General features: G+C 37.8%; 2 protein-coding genes across 3 annotated transcripts in view; one reads left to right on the top strand and one right to left on the bottom strand.

The window, feature by feature from the left end:
- Positions 1-319: 319 nt before the first annotated feature.
- On the top strand, positions 320-8622 carry LOC126979903 (NADH dehydrogenase [ubiquinone] flavoprotein 1, mitochondrial). 2 transcript variants are annotated; one of them, XM_050829491.1, is made up of 8 exons: positions 320-484; positions 598-801; positions 920-1212; positions 3003-3233; positions 3753-3985; positions 5624-5827; positions 6782-6849; positions 8293-8622. In XM_050829491.1, the coding sequence occupies exons 1-8, from the start codon at positions 436-438 to the stop codon at positions 8430-8432; spliced, it is 1422 nt and encodes a 473-aa protein (XP_050685448.1). In that variant the 5' UTR covers positions 320-435; the 3' UTR covers positions 8433-8622. The 2 variants fall into 2 exon arrangements, with proteins under 2 accessions (XP_050685448.1, XP_050685447.1); XM_050829490.1 differs by having other exon boundaries at positions 334-487.
- Positions 8623-9907: 1285 nt separating this feature from the next.
- Positions 9908-15636, bottom strand: part of LOC126979915 (tribbles homolog 2-like) — a 38585-nt gene continuing 32856 nt past the window's right edge. Inside the window, exons 4-5 of the mRNA XM_050829509.1 lie at positions 12404-12595; positions 9908-11506 (exon numbers count right to left, since the gene is read on the bottom strand). Coding sequence (XP_050685466.1) covers positions 11236-11506; positions 12404-12595 — 463 coding nt within the window. The 3' untranslated portion in view covers positions 9908-11235. The remainder of the gene's footprint in view (positions 11507-12403; positions 12596-15636) is intronic.

Here is a 15636-nt window from a genome sequence, read left to right as displayed (position 1 = left end):
ATTGAGTTGAAAACTAACTAATAAAAAAATTGCTCCCAAGACTATTTATTCTTGATAGTTTAATAATAACTTATCTTAAATTCATTTATTTTTGACAGAGAAATTAAGTAGTCTATTTAGTTGTAGGAGGCCGTAAGATGAATGAAAATTTAATCTCGTTTTTTTGTTGACATCATTATTATGTTCCTCCCAGTCCTGACCTATCCCGTAAATTGATAAGAGTTTTTATTATTCTTGAAAGTCATATCTTTATTTAAAATCAATGTCCTCTTGAACGTGTGTTTAAATTCTCTTTGTTTTGAGTTAAATGTTTTCAGGTTTGACTTACTGTCAGTTGTCATTAATTCATCAGAATTTACGAATTGTAAAATAATTGGATTGGATTGATTTGGAACTTGGAACCTATCCTAGAATTTTTAATACCAGTCTCTGAAAATGGCTGGTACCTTGGCGAGAATCGTTCAGGGAACAAAGTCGCATATAGGTGGTTTAAACGTTTGTTTAATAAGATTTATTGTGTCTAAATGAATACACCACAGCAATTTAAATGTTTTATTGCGCATTTAAACTTACATAATATTTTGACATTTCATACAGGTGTTATTGGACCTCTTGTAAATATCAGCCATGGTTCAGTACGTTTTCAGCAAACAAAGACCACTTTTGGTCCATTGGCTGACGCTGATCGTGTCTTCACCAATCTCTATGGAAGACATGAGTGGCGTTTAAAAGGAGCTTTATCTCGTGGGGATTGGTATATGACGAAACAAATCTTGGAAAAGGGTACTGACTGGATTGTCAGTAAGTATTAAACAAATAGTTTAACTGTAAAGTGTTAATCATTTACCGTAAAGGTTGCTCTTGATATTCTTTCTATTTTTACTTCACTGTTTGTATTTACTTAACATCAAAATTTCAGATGAACTCAAAACTTCTGGCCTCCGTGGAAGAGGTGGTGCAGGTTTCCCAACTGGTATGAAATGGTCATTTATGAACAAGCCTTCAGATGGACGACCAAAGTATCTGGTTGTCAATGCAGATGAGGGTGAACCTGGTACATGTAAAGATAGGGAGATCATGCGCCATGATCCCCACAAACTGATTGAAGGTTGTTTGATAGCCGGGAGAGCTATGGGAGCTCAAGCGGCCTATATCTATATTAGAGGGGAGTTTTACAACGAAGCCAGCAATTTACAAGTTGCTATAGCCGAGGTAAAAATTGTTGCTTACTAATATGTATTTTATAGAAAACAAGTGTTGCAAAGCAATCCAAATTGTATTGCAATTAGCAAACTTAAATGATGAAAATGATGAAAGATAAGTACAGAATTAAAACTTTAAAAAATATATACTAACAAAATTATGATATAACTTGGAATAAACTAGTTATATAGCTGAATTTGATGGAATGTGTACGGAACGTTTCAGAGCGGCCGAGGCTCCTTAAAAATAATTACAATGTTTAATAGCTTACTAGCCACTCCACTATCAAGGGCCGCGCGGTGGCTCGTTAAGATGTGTTATTAATGTGTTTTCAATTTTTGGTTGTATGTGGCTCTCTGTTTTTTATGTATTGTGTGAGGTAATTAAGGTTTTTGTGTAAGCTAAGGGGGAGCATAGTCATTTTTGACTAAACCCCAAAAAAATAAAGAATAAAAAAAAGAGAGGCTCTGTGAATATAATAGGTGAATACATATAATGTAATAAATAATTAAGTATCCCCATCTCACTATAGTGAACTAAGTGGATTGAGAAGTACTAAACTAGTGGTAGTAAAAAGATGAAAACTTACCCCCTTCTTCATAATGGTCCGCTAACTTAAAACAGCCGCTAAGGAGTGTTTTTTCTCATTCTGACTTAGGTCAATAGAAGAAGACAGAGTGTGAATTAGCAATACTTTAATTTAGCAGACTATTATGAATAAGGCTAATGTTTAGTTTTTTCAAGATCTCTTGAAGAACAAGAAAGTAGAATAAACTGTTATGATGTTAGCATGACCTGAGCGGATTCCAGAATGATTCAACTGCTCTGGCTACATGAGAGTTAGCTGTAGCTAGGGCGTGCAAGTGAGGGAATCAGCATAGGAACATCTCTGCACAACACATGACCTTTAAAAAGTATAGACTACTAGCTGACCCAGCGAGCAAACGTTGTATTGCCGATATTAAAATCGCGATTCAAAAGTAATTGTTGATCGTAGATGGGTGAAAATTTGAAGTTGTATGTATTTTTTAATGCTGACTCATAATCAAACAAATTTAAAAAAAAAATTCGTGTGGACCACCCTTAACATTAACTGAGTAACTGGCCATTACTGCACGCAAAATGGACCCATGTTAGTGGATTAATTACGGAAACAGGAGCCTCTATACCATACCATACCACCCTTAACTTTTAGGGGGATGAAAAATAGATGTTGTCCGATTCTCAGACCTACACAATATGCACTCAAAATTTCATGAGAAGCTGTCAAACCGTGTCAGAGGAGTTCAAAGTTTAACACCATGACATGAGAATTTTATATATTAGTTATAGATAGAATTGAACAATTTCATCACAATAGACCACCTTCATTGCTGTTATTTGGACTCCACCCTCTAACTTTATTTACTTCTTGCTGACCCAGCAAACATTGTTTTGCCATATAAATTATTTTTAGAGTTAGACTGTTTCTTGGACATAGCAACAATAGTTTATTTTTCTAAATTAATTTTTTTTTTCTTAAATAAATGTTACATCAGCTACCTGCCAATAAAAGTCATTCAAATTAGCCGGTACATACAGACAGGACAGACAGACAAAATTGTATAATTTTTATTTTGGTGTATGCACCCTATATATATTCATATACATGTAGTAAAAAAATGGTTATTTCAATATTACAAACAGACACTCCGATTTTATCTATTTATATAAATTTAGCAAAAAATATATCTACTGTTGAAATTGTTCAGATGATGTTAATGAATAACTAAGCTTATTAACTAAACTCCTCCTTGCAGGCATACCAAGCTGGTTATATTGGAAAAAATGCATGTGGCTCTGGGTATGACTTTGATGTGTTTGTCCATCGTGGAGCAGGTGCATATATTTGTGGAGAGGAAACTGCACTGATAGAGTCAATTGAGGGAAAGCAGGGTAAGCCACGCTTGAAGCCTCCATTCCCAGCTGATGTCGGTCTGTTTGGATGTCCCACCACTGTGAACAATGTTGAGACTATTGCAGTTGCACCGGTAAGTTTTATAATCTTAAAAAAGAAGATTCGTACATAACAAATGATGAGACAGATGTGATTCTGAACATAAATTATTAAATGTTGACAGTTGAATGTTATCGAGGTGTTTTTCAGATTATAATAAATTTAAAATACAATATTTTAAATTAATTTTTATTTGAATATAATAAAATGAGTCATTTTACTTTTTATTAATTGAGTATTGATAAAAAAAATAGAATGCTGTAATAGATTTCTTACAAACTGTATGCATAATTTACTTTGCTGTATTGACTGCCTTTTAGCAAAGCCTTCATATGGCTCTTTCTCCTCTTTTAGATCCCAGAGAGCTCAAGTCCAGTATTGACCCAGATACTTATGCCTTGCTTATATTGCCTTTGGTACCAGAAAGGACCTGTTTGGACCATTTCTAGCATTATCGAATACATTTGATTTTATTTATTTTACCATCAGAATCCATGAAATATAAAATTATTATTTTATTGTGTTTCTTATCTTACAATATATGTGATTCCAGACAATTTGCCGCAGGGGTGGCTCATGGTTTGCTTCGTTTGGTCGCACACGAAATTCAGGTACCAAGTTGTTTAACATCTCTGGTCATGTGAACACACCCTGCACTGTTGAAGAAGAGATGAGCATTCCGTTAAAGGAGCTAATTGAAAGACATGCGGGTGGAATCCGAGGAGGATGGGACAACTTATTAGCTATAATACCTGGAGGTTCATCTACACCTCTTATACCAAAACAGTGAGTAATAATCTAGTGATTAAGTTCTCAATATTGATAATTTCACGTCTCCCGGCGCGAGAGTGAATGCATTGAGCGCCTTGTCGTTCAGGGCAAAGTGGAGGGTACCAGAGAGCGGAGACGGTCACCCATGTGTTGGACCGACCAAATTAAGTCCGATGTGGGCGGTCCATTGGATGAGTGCACAAGACTGTCGGCCAGCAGGGAAAAGTGGCGAAGTCTCGTGGGGCGCATCACATCTGCCCCAAAAGATACCACTTCGTGATGACCACGACTGTGAAGAGTGTAACAATGAAGAAGAAGATTGATAATTTATATGCAGTTGAGTCTAATGCACAATATTGCTATTAAAAACAAAGTTGCGTGCAAATTACGCGCGGCAAACCATTGAACATAGACCAAGCGACGTGAGCATTGTCGCGCTCGAACTTGCCGGGGGGTAGATCCGCTCGCTGTCAGTTTTCAAGACCCCATCAAAGGAGCTTCTATCGTTCGCTCGCGCGCAATTGCGGGACTGTTGTAGTTTTGGCTCCCACTGTAAATACGTAAAAATTGTTAATTGACTAAATTGACAGTTAACAGACTCGAAAATGGTATTGCAGGCTAGTTCAGGAGTCTCCAGGAGCCAGAAATTTTAAAGTTATTGCTAATTTGGTTTACAAGACTGAACTGGTCTGTCTAGTTGTAAGCTATTCAAGCTGTGTCGGCTTCATGGCTCGCGCGGTAAATGAAGGTCAACACTTCTCGAACTATTGTATAAGCCTTTATTTATTTTTTGACAATGTTTTAATTTGAAAACTGCTAATTTATAATGTTCTGAAAATTCTGACAATAAACGTGGAATCCGCTTCCTGGTGTGGTGCTTCCGGGACCATACGACATTGGTACCTTCAAAAAAAGCATCTTCCTTATGTCTTATGTCATCATTGTCATCTCCTGTGATTCCTCTAGTGTTGCAAGAGAATGTGGTGGCGGTGATCACTTTACACCAGGTGAGCCGTACGCTCGTTCGTCCCCTTTTTCCATAAAAAATATAAATGCTGTCTAAAGGGGCGTCCATAAATTACGTGAGGTGTTTTTTGAAATTTCAGTACCTACCTCCCCCCTAGTCAGGTGTCGTCAGATTTTATTCCAACCCCCCCCATCCCCCAATCTCACGTGAGATTTTTCAAAATGGGGGTTTCTTACGTAAACGCGTTGGATTGTTATTGTATAAAGAAAAAGAACATTTGCTTCATGCTTTTATTTACGACTAGTAATCAATATTGCTGACAGTTATAAGTGTAATAAAAATTAAACAATAGAATACTTACTTAAATCGTAAAAACTGTGATTAAAAAAAGAATATCTACTCTAATTCAGTCCATGGAGAATCATGCACGGTCTCAAGAGAGACTATCGGATCCAACATGTCCATATGAAAAAATGGATCAAAATAGTATAATTTATTTTTGTTTCAATTAGAAAAAAATTGCGTGATATTTGCCGAGACCCCCCTCTCTGCAAAGTAAGATTAGATGAGATTTGACTCGACCCCCTCCCCCCCTTAAACATCTCACGTAATTTATGGACGCACCCTAACTGTCTTTAGTAGACGAACTGTAATCAAAACTATAAGAACAATTATTATATTTGCAGTGTTTGTGAAACCGCTATCATGGACTTTGATGGTCTGGTGGCCGCCCAGACATCTCTGGGTACGGCAGCTATCATAGTGATGGACAAATCCACAGACATTATTAAAGCTATTGCTCGTCTGATAATGTTCTACAAGCATGAATCTTGTGGCCAGTGCACACCTTGCAGGGAGGGAGTCTCGTGGATGAACAAGATTATGTACAGGTATGATAAATTATTAATATTGCTAAAAAGAGAAATTAAATTTACAAACTACAACATTTGTGGTTATGTGAATTTCATGTATATTTTTATAATTGATCCATTGTCATTAATTAAAAATAGTACAAGGCCATTTGATTAAATACGATGTAAATGTAATTTTTTTATTTATTTCTCGAATATTACAAATAATAGTATTACAAGTTAAGAATATGTTTCTAAATTATATTAATAATTATTTAAACTAGCTAAATTAGTATGAACTGTGTTTCAGCTGTCAGTGTCATCTCAGTAGACATAATTACCTAGATGGTCAAATCAAATTATCAAAATTAGATAAAAATATAAAAATACTGTCTAAATACAAAAGTTAAATAAAAATAACATAAAAGTATGACTTCTAAGCAATGACGTTCTATACATATCTCAGAATGGGTGTGTATATGTGTGTGTGGGTGTAATAGAGTGTGATAGTGTTAAGATGTACCACACATACATAAACAGGGCTTCTGTTGTGACATATATTATTAGTGTTTCGTTTTCTTACCATTTTGAAATAGGTGATAATTTATAAACTTGCATTGGTGTGAATTATGTGTTATTCTAAATTTAGGTAACTGGTCTTTAGTACAGAGCTGTGTATATATGAGTAATATAATTTCAGTATTAAAAAACTATTACATCCAATATATACTATTAAAGGTGTACTATAACCGGATTGTTGTTAATCAACTGGTGACCCGCTAGGTAAACGAAGAGCTGATGGTTAATTATGGTTACCATAATTTTAGCGGCAGCTAAGTAAAGGCTAGTTAGCCTATGTTTGAGAATGTTTAGAGTTCGGTCACTCAGGTATTCAATAGTATAACTTGATAAAATATTAAATGGTCCCCAGTTTGTCCTATTTTATATTGAAAAAACGTGTGTCACAATTTATATTATATGCAATTTCAACAGATTTGTTGAGGGCAATGCTTCACCTAAAGAAATTGACATGCTGTGGGAGATCTCAAAGCAAATTGAAGGTAAATAAAAGAATTTATGTGGTTAAATACAGTATTCATTTCATGCGCTATCGTACACAAAAACCACAATTTATATTACATAAAACATTTAACACTTCAGAACTATTACAATTATTTTACATTAAAAAGTTCATCTCTCGGAAAAATCAACTTTCATCCATAATTTCAACGAGTGTCAGTCGAATTTTCGTTCAGGTCACGTGCCCTGACGAGAGTTTAAAATTTTAAACCCATCCCAAGAAGAATGCTCAACGCTGCTAAAGACGTCTACACTTCAAGAAATTAAGCTTCTTTAAGACGCTGAAACAATCTAATTTAAAGTGATTATTATAATGAAATTACTATTCATGATAGCTACCTATACTAAGTAGGTTCTATGGTTATGTTGCATGCCAAGAGAACGTTTGAGGAGTAGGCAAGTTTAGCTCGCGTCATCACATCGCTCGTATGACTATGTCGTTCCAACGCATTCATTACTATCTGTAACTAACGTAGGTTTGACAACGAAAGAATATTGATCTAAAATTACGAGCTTTAATAACAGATCGGTATAATGTCCTTAATTAGATAACCCTAATGTCGTGAGAATAGAAATGTAGCAGTGTTATTAGCGCTGTGCGATCTGAATTTCACCTTATTGTAATGCCGCAAGAGTCCCTATTTCTTTAACTAATCGATTGTGAAAGCTGTGAAAACATCGAAAAAAATTGAGGTTGACGGTCGTCCTTTATTTTGAGCATTGCACGCACACTAACACAGTGTCTTACAAATTGCGAGTGTAAAGGCCAGGCCACAACACTGCGTTCCGGCGTCGTATCGCAAAAACTACATCGTATTATTTTACAAATCAACTAGAAAAACGAAAGCTTTTGTTCATACCTATGTTCTTTATTAAATTAACCGGTCTACATAACACGTAGGGCCAGGTCGGTGTCGTAGATTTTTTTTTGTATTTTTTTTATTATTCTTTATGAAAATAAGTTCCGAGACGAGCAGGACGTTCAGCTGATGGTAATTGATACGCCTTGCCCATTACAGTGCAGTACCGCTCAGGATTCTTGAAAAATCCTGATTCGAGCGGCACTACAATTGCGCTCGTCACCTTGAGACTTAAGATGCTAAGTCTCATTTTCCCAGTAACCTCACTAACTACGGCGCCCTTGAGACCGAAACACAGTACTGCTTCCATATTACTGCTTCGCGGCAGAAATAGGCGCCGCTGTGGTACCTATAATCTAGCCGCCATCCTGTGCAAAGGAGGCTCCCACTGGTAAATTGTTTTTTGGTAGTTTTTTACGTAGCGACGCCGCAACGCAGTGTTGTGGCCGGACCCTTAGAGGTAGTTTGTCACGCACACTAAAGTAATATACCGGTCGGTTGTCTAGCAACAAGAGGCTCTATCTAAGCGTTACATGAATTTTTAAACTATGAATGCTGGTGCAGGTCACACAATCTGCGCTCTGGGCGACGGAGCCGCGTGGCCGGTCCAGGGACTCATCAGACACTTCCGCCCAGAGATCGAGTCGAGGATGCAGAGTTACGCCATGCAATGCGGCAAGAGCAAAGCCGAGCGTCTCTACTAGTTGATTATATACATGTGTATAGACAGACGAACCTCGTTTTTATACTTGTTATTTTTTGTAAGCGATCAGTTAAATCAGCTCTAAATTATATGTAATGTAGAATCTATCACTGCGATACAGAACTGTTGTTGATTTACGGAAAACATCAAGTCTAGAAGCGTATTAGATTATAATATAATATTGTACAAGATATTTGTGTTTTACGTAGACCTACCTACTAGCTTAATGATACAATTCCTTACCTTATTTATACCTTTGGATAAACCAAAATCAATGAAAAAAACCTTTTTTCTTGTAATTTTTTTGGTGGATTTTCAGATTGGTAGACCTCTTTTAATTTTTCTCAAATTAAATATCTTAAGCGTGGGAACTACAAGCCCCTTTTAAATAATTTGTAAAAATATTTTTATTGTTAAAGAAAATAATATTATTCATGGTTCTAAATTATTATCAAAGTAATGGATGTGCTTAGTAACAGTTGACGTATTACATTTATATGTATGCAATGAAATAAGACGAACACAGATGGCGTTTAGTTAAAAAATACTATTCGTATTGGCAAATTCATCGGAACAACAGATGGCGCTGTTTTAAAACTGAACGTGAGTTGTAATATTTTTGTAATAGCTTTCCATCATTGTTTAATTTTTAATTATTTATTGTTTTGATTTTATAGCGCTACATTAACTTGAGTGATTGTAACAGCAGAAATATGTAAATAAAGTTAAACGATCATGATATTCAATAAAACGTTCAATGAAAAAAGGATTTTATTTTCATTCAGTTTTGGGTTTCACACATTGACGTTCTATAAGCAACTAGACTCCCAATCGCCTAGTAAAAGGTCATCATAAATGTCCGTGTGACGTTGACATTAACTTATACAGATAACATTAAAATATACTTACATTCAAATTAGCACCTTATTTCGTGGCAGTAATGTTCAATGTCTATGAACCAAAACTCTGCCTAATAGACGCGAAGGCAGAGTTTTGCTTCGGACAATTTTTGAGCGTGTGTGTGTGTGTCTAGTTGTTTATTGTAAGTCAATGATTTTATCCCTTTAATTTTTATTTGTACCTGAGTCGAGCACCGTATCTATAACGGGATATGAAAGAGACAGAGGTGAGAAGAATTACTTCGAAGATATTTGAAGTATTATTAACAAATCATAAAATGACCTACATACCTTTCTCATATTTTGTGGTTAATTATATTTTCTGACTTGTAGCGTATATCAATACTGAATACATTTTTAGGTCCATAATTATTAAAATGTAAGAAGTATTTTATACAGTTAGTGCCTCACTTAGTTTTCAATTCCTAAATTGGACAGATTATAAGGCAATAGAAAGGATCAGGGGAAATCACATAACCCGTCTTTACTTTGATACTTTGAAGGTTGATAATATTTCATCGGTCACAACTTTCCTATTATAAAAAAAACATTTGGGGATGTAAATAAAAGTATGATATAATTTTTAAATTATTTATTCCCTCTATCATTCTTCCTTTTTTGATAATCTTATAATATCTTAGCTCTATTTACAATTGTATAAATTAATTGTTATTACAAATAGTAATTTACAGACAACTAGTATTGTACAAAACGCTTTCATCACTGAAAGACTTGACTATTTGAAAGCCACACTTTCTTATTAAAAGTAAGAAATACAGAACTCGGAATTGATCACAATAACAGAAATGGTAACAACCGATTGTTGTATAAAGTTAATTTAACAGAAAATGATTTAAACCAACGATAACACCAAGTACCAAACTGAATAATTTAATAGGAAGAAGTGCCTGTCGTACGATTAACAACAATAAATTAAATTAAATAAATGGCACAGACCAAACTCAACTTATTCGGTACATGGTGGTGCGAAATATAAAGAATAACAACTGGACTCATTGAAAACATACAATCAACGACGCTAACTCAATATAATATCTCTGATGGAAGCAACGTGTATACGATGGCATCGACTATACGATAAATAACATTCGGTGGAGATCACAAATGATATAACTTTCATATAAATACAATATATACACACTGGCCTGTTTCAATAGGATTTCAATAAAAACAATTTCAATTACATCGGATGATCGTTAATGTTCTAAATTTATATAATCGAAAACGTAAAACTCTATTGAAACAAGCCGAACCCTACAGCTATGCGACAACTTCAATGCAATATATCCATCTATACTGATGTCAAATTGATTACATTAGACTTATCATGAAATAACGTAAGTAATAGTTAACATAACGCTCGAGAACTCGACCCGTCGCAGCGTGGTGTTGTGACGTCACTGACGGCGACAACTCACCCCGGAGATGGATCGCGTTATCAGTCTCACTTATTCTGTCATTACGAACATTTAGACTACATTAACAGCTGTAGAAGCCTCGACACGTGCGTTCCGATTGTCGATTATCAACTCTGTATCCATGATGATTAATAAAAAATATGGAAACTAGAATTTAATATGCAACAGTAAAAATTTCACAAAATTATGCCTTCATGGAACGCACAGTAGCCAATAAAATCCGCACAAACAATGTGACTCTTAGCGCTACAGTCGATACTTCTACTACATATATAAATAAAGTGACAGACACGCGGACCAGCCGCTCGTATATACTAACAATCTCGCTAGAGACCTTAATTTTTGGCTCGGGATACTTAACACGTCAAATATTCAGTGAGTGACCGCAAGCTAACTGTAGACCGATCTGTCTTCTGCCTGGCTGGATATGGAAGCGTCCGACGCCCGCGTCGGGTGGCAGGCCAGGTTAGACACAGTCCACGTCCATCTCCGAGTCCACGTCGGGCACCAGGCGGTAGCTGGCCGCGGCGGCTCGTGGCGGCAGCTCGTTCCTGGGGTCCCTCGCCAGCCAGGGGTGCCGCAGCACGTCCCGGGCGCTGAGCCTCTCGCCCGCTTCCCTCCGCAGCAGCGAGCGGATCAAACACTTACCCCGCGACGACAAAATCTCGGGTACAACAAAGTAGCCGCGCGATATCTTAGCGAAAAGGGACGCGTGCTCGGAATCGTTGAAGGGATACCTGCAACAATTAAAACTGTTCTTAGTCCCGGTTGTTTTGTGTGTCAAATTTTAATTTTTACATTATAATCACTGATCGGATATGTTTTCCTTTTGACACGATAAAACCTCAAACTTCCCGCATTTCAGTTTATCTGACACAAAGCTTAAAAATTTAACAACATTTTTAAAAACATTAAAAGTCGCCAAGTATAAATCCCTATTTAAAAATAGTAATAAAAAATAGAGACGTCCCGCGTTCAGGGTCGCTCAAAAGATAAGACGGGATCATTAACATCGACTTTAGGAGCGAAATCGTTGGCTCGCTAATGATGCAGTGATTGTCATTCGGGGCAGATGCTCGAAACAAAAAGCCAGGTAAACGTGGAACCCTTCCGTCGGCGACAGGTGAAACGATTGCGGCCGAGAATCCCGAAAGTTGTCGGAAACAATGGATCGCCAAACGGCAGGTGGATGTAGGGGCGGGATTAACGTCTTCGCCACATGAGCCCGGCGCGGCAGGTGCACGCAAGATTTCAGACTTGTATGTGGGTGATATAATTGGTAGCCGTTGGCGCGTAACGGCCGGCAGGTGATCACCCGCCAACGGTCGCCTCACCGCGACCCCACTGTGCGATCTTAGAAACGGTAAGTCCCACGCTCGGCAACAGGTGAAGACGCCCACTACCCCCCTAACACAATTTATTTACATTTTAACGCGACTAACCTAATTTAAATGAATGCGAAGGATACTTAAATGAATTTGAATTTCAAATATTTATTGCAACAATATTTTGATTCACTAATTACGATAATATTTGGCTGTACCAAACGAATTGCCTACAAAGTATTTTATCAACATAAATCTCTGCATACATGACTACCAACTGATTTACTTTGGTGCTTTACTGATGCTTACCTTCCAACAAGCATGGTGTACAGTATGACTCCCAAGGACCACATGTCGGCCGCTCTGCCCGAGTACGTCCGGTGAGCTCTCAGGATCTCCGGCGACACGTACGCAGGACAGCCGCGCTTGTCTTGCAAGAGATCTTCCTCAGGGTCGTCGAGCACAACTGCGTCCTCTAACGATTCTAATTTCAGCGTCGTTCTGTAACAATAGAGAGAAGACTTAGAGTAATCAATCGACGGCGTAGCTATGATCAATAAAGGCTGGGGGTTATCGATTTCATTGACGCAATAACCAATGAGATATCTGCAGAGCGTACATGGAAGTTGTATCATTTATATAGGGGTATAATATAAAACACTCCGCCGCGGTCTGCCGTGCGTAATGGATCCTTTGTGCTCAAAGCTTTGACCATTATCCATTAACAATTCGTCCATCAGTAATTAGTAACATTATCATACGCGTCCGTTGCAAAACTGTTTTCAAGTTTTAGTGTGTTACAATATTGTCTTGTAAATAATTACATGGCGAAGAATAAAGCCGTTCAGTGACGCAATAGGCTTTCTGTCGTCATATCACGGGCTTTAGGCGCAAGCCGACCTCGTATTTCAAGCCACCGCGTCGTTTCGAAATGTATTTAATGCACAATTCGAAACGGTGTACGGTTTATGAATCAATGTTTCCAATGAGGATGACACCGGCTAGAGCAAACTTCCTGCTAATATCGTGCTGTTGAACTTTGAATGTTGACTCAGATGAACTAATTTCTTCCAATAACTGTTTTTATTTGAATGGATGTCGATGGATTTTTTTTTTCAGTACGGCTATACACAGTCTCGCCTATGCATTAAAACTGTAATTAGTTGGGCTCAAGTCAATGATTGAAGTCTAGATATAGAAGCGACAGGTGCACCGGCAATGGGCGTTCCAATGCTGTTCTATCGATGTACGAGTATATGCATGTAAGGATATTTTTAACTTGATAAAATTGTGAGGGGAACGCCATGTCTATACGTTCAATCTTACGAAGGGTCTTTGTCTATTTCTGACTAAAATATATATTATTGAGAACAGAAAGGCCAACGAATGAAGAAACACGTAAGATTTGATTACGAGCTTGAGTATTCCGAAAGCTTGTGGCAATAAATACTAGTCGTGTTTCAAAATCAAAGTTGCGATCTGTTTGACAAATAACTTTTCGAATCGTATCTCGGCAATGGCGACTGTTGCGAGTATTAACGCAATTACAATCAAGATAAAACTATATTGATTTATTAACATATTTATGAAGCGATCGTGACAATATGGAGCGCACAAGTAAAGGTTAACCTCGTTACGTTGTCGCAATATTTCTATAACGATTTTCAGTGACGAAAACCTTAAATCGAGCATCCATGTTTGAGCGATGTACAAAAGTAATTAAAACCTTAACACGCATAGTATAGAGTTGATAGTTGACTAGGAAAACCTGTGTTTTAAAAGTGCTAGTAATAAAGTACAAGACAGGAGCCTTCGTGGTGTTTGCAGGCAGTGACGTGACAGCAGCCCTTTTAAAATAGTCGAGTGAGTGGAGCGGCAGTCCTCGTATCAGTTAGGCGTCGCGTCGAGTGCGCAACTGATCCTAATTAAATCCCTTAGAGCAGCAAGGCTAGTGCGATGTCTGCAGTTGCAATCGATTCGTATTTCGCAACGTGTAAATAAGTTACAGAGTGTCGTAACGATGTCGGAAGGTTGGCCGGATTTCCGAGCGGTGTCGTGGCCTCGAAGGATTCTCAGTGGTCGGGGGACCGCGAAAGGACACACCGTTCTTTACGACACGCTCCAATGATACCACGGTATCAGCGTGAGCTATGCGCCTGACAACTGCTCCACGCGTGAAACGTGATGCATTGAGGTCAATCGACACGATGTTGCTAATAACACAAGTAAAATCGAGAGATGAGATTCCTGTAATGAAAATCTGTTGAGCGTTCTAATTAAAATCGTGACGTTCACTCAAACATAAATGTTTACACGGCAACATTGAGTCACGTACTTCGCAACGGAATTAACTAATACTTAAAGTTTCGTTGATGTTACATTGCGTGTTGTTCGTTTCTTGGTCAAGTCCGAGACTAAACTTGGTGAATTGAGCGATATTTCCTGCGTCATTTGAATCTGATGACGTAACAGAAGAGTGTATACCTATGTCGAAAAACTGTGTTATATCATCCCTCACTAAACCGTTCCTAAAAAGAGATACTTGGATTTTTACTCCAATCGTAGCTAATACGGTAATAGATGGATTGTTTGATAACGGTGATCGCCCACAATTAGCGGGATGCGCCAGCGTTTCGCAACTGCCGCCATTGCTCAACTCAACCCTGACTGTTTCGTAACGCACAATGGCAGCACAGATGCAGCCAACACACATGCATTTCCTGCTCGACTTACTCGTGTATCACTATGTCGCTTGCGCAACCATTTCCATGTATTAGACGCCGTTCGTGAAACAGATTTAATAAAGCACAATTCAATGTCAGATGCGTTTTAAAGCCCAAGCAATTGTTAGTCATAGGTTTTCGTAACCCGCATTGTAGGGACATGTGTCGCAAGCTTGCTGCCAGTTGCCAGTTGTCGGTTGCCACACCGCGGCGCTGAGATGCCGCCCGGGATTCGTTGGGAAACCATCCCGAGCGAACTCGACCAATTATACACTCGTATGAGTTGGGCATTGGGCAATCGTTAGCGGCCATTGATAACAGAACATTTCGAACGTGCACCATTATCTATACCATTAATTGTAGGACACATGGACTTAGTCACGTCTAAACTGTGACTGAACTTGTGACAAAATCTTGTGAAATTAATAGTTCAATTGTCCTTATTTCGAGTTATGCTAGGTTTAAATTGTGTAAATGTACAAGGATAAGAATGGTTTCATATTGGAATTATTTCTCAGTAATGAACACGTTGCCTACGTGTTTTTATATGAAAAATTTTGAGTTAAGGCACAGATCATCGATCATCAGCCGGCATGTCGATGTGCTCATAATCTGGCAGTATTTAGGCCTAAAACTACATAAATATTGGTACAGCTCACTTTATCGCAGTCACGATAACGCAAGGCGTTTTGAAACCGAGCGCCGCGTTGCTTGCGAAAACACTAATGTGAACATCGATTGCAAAATTGTTTTAGTTTTAAAATCGAATGCAGCGATGGACCGGAGCACGCGGTTGACATTTGCCGCAGCAATGAGAAC

The sequence above is a fragment of the Leptidea sinapis genome, chromosome 4, assembly GCF_905404315.1.
Source record: "Leptidea sinapis chromosome 4, ilLepSina1.1, whole genome shotgun sequence".
NCBI classification, from domain to species: Eukaryota; Metazoa; Arthropoda; class Insecta; order Lepidoptera; family Pieridae; genus Leptidea; species Leptidea sinapis.
The sequence above is the reverse complement of the archived record's forward strand: the minus strand, read 5'-3'. Positions and strand labels throughout refer to the sequence as shown.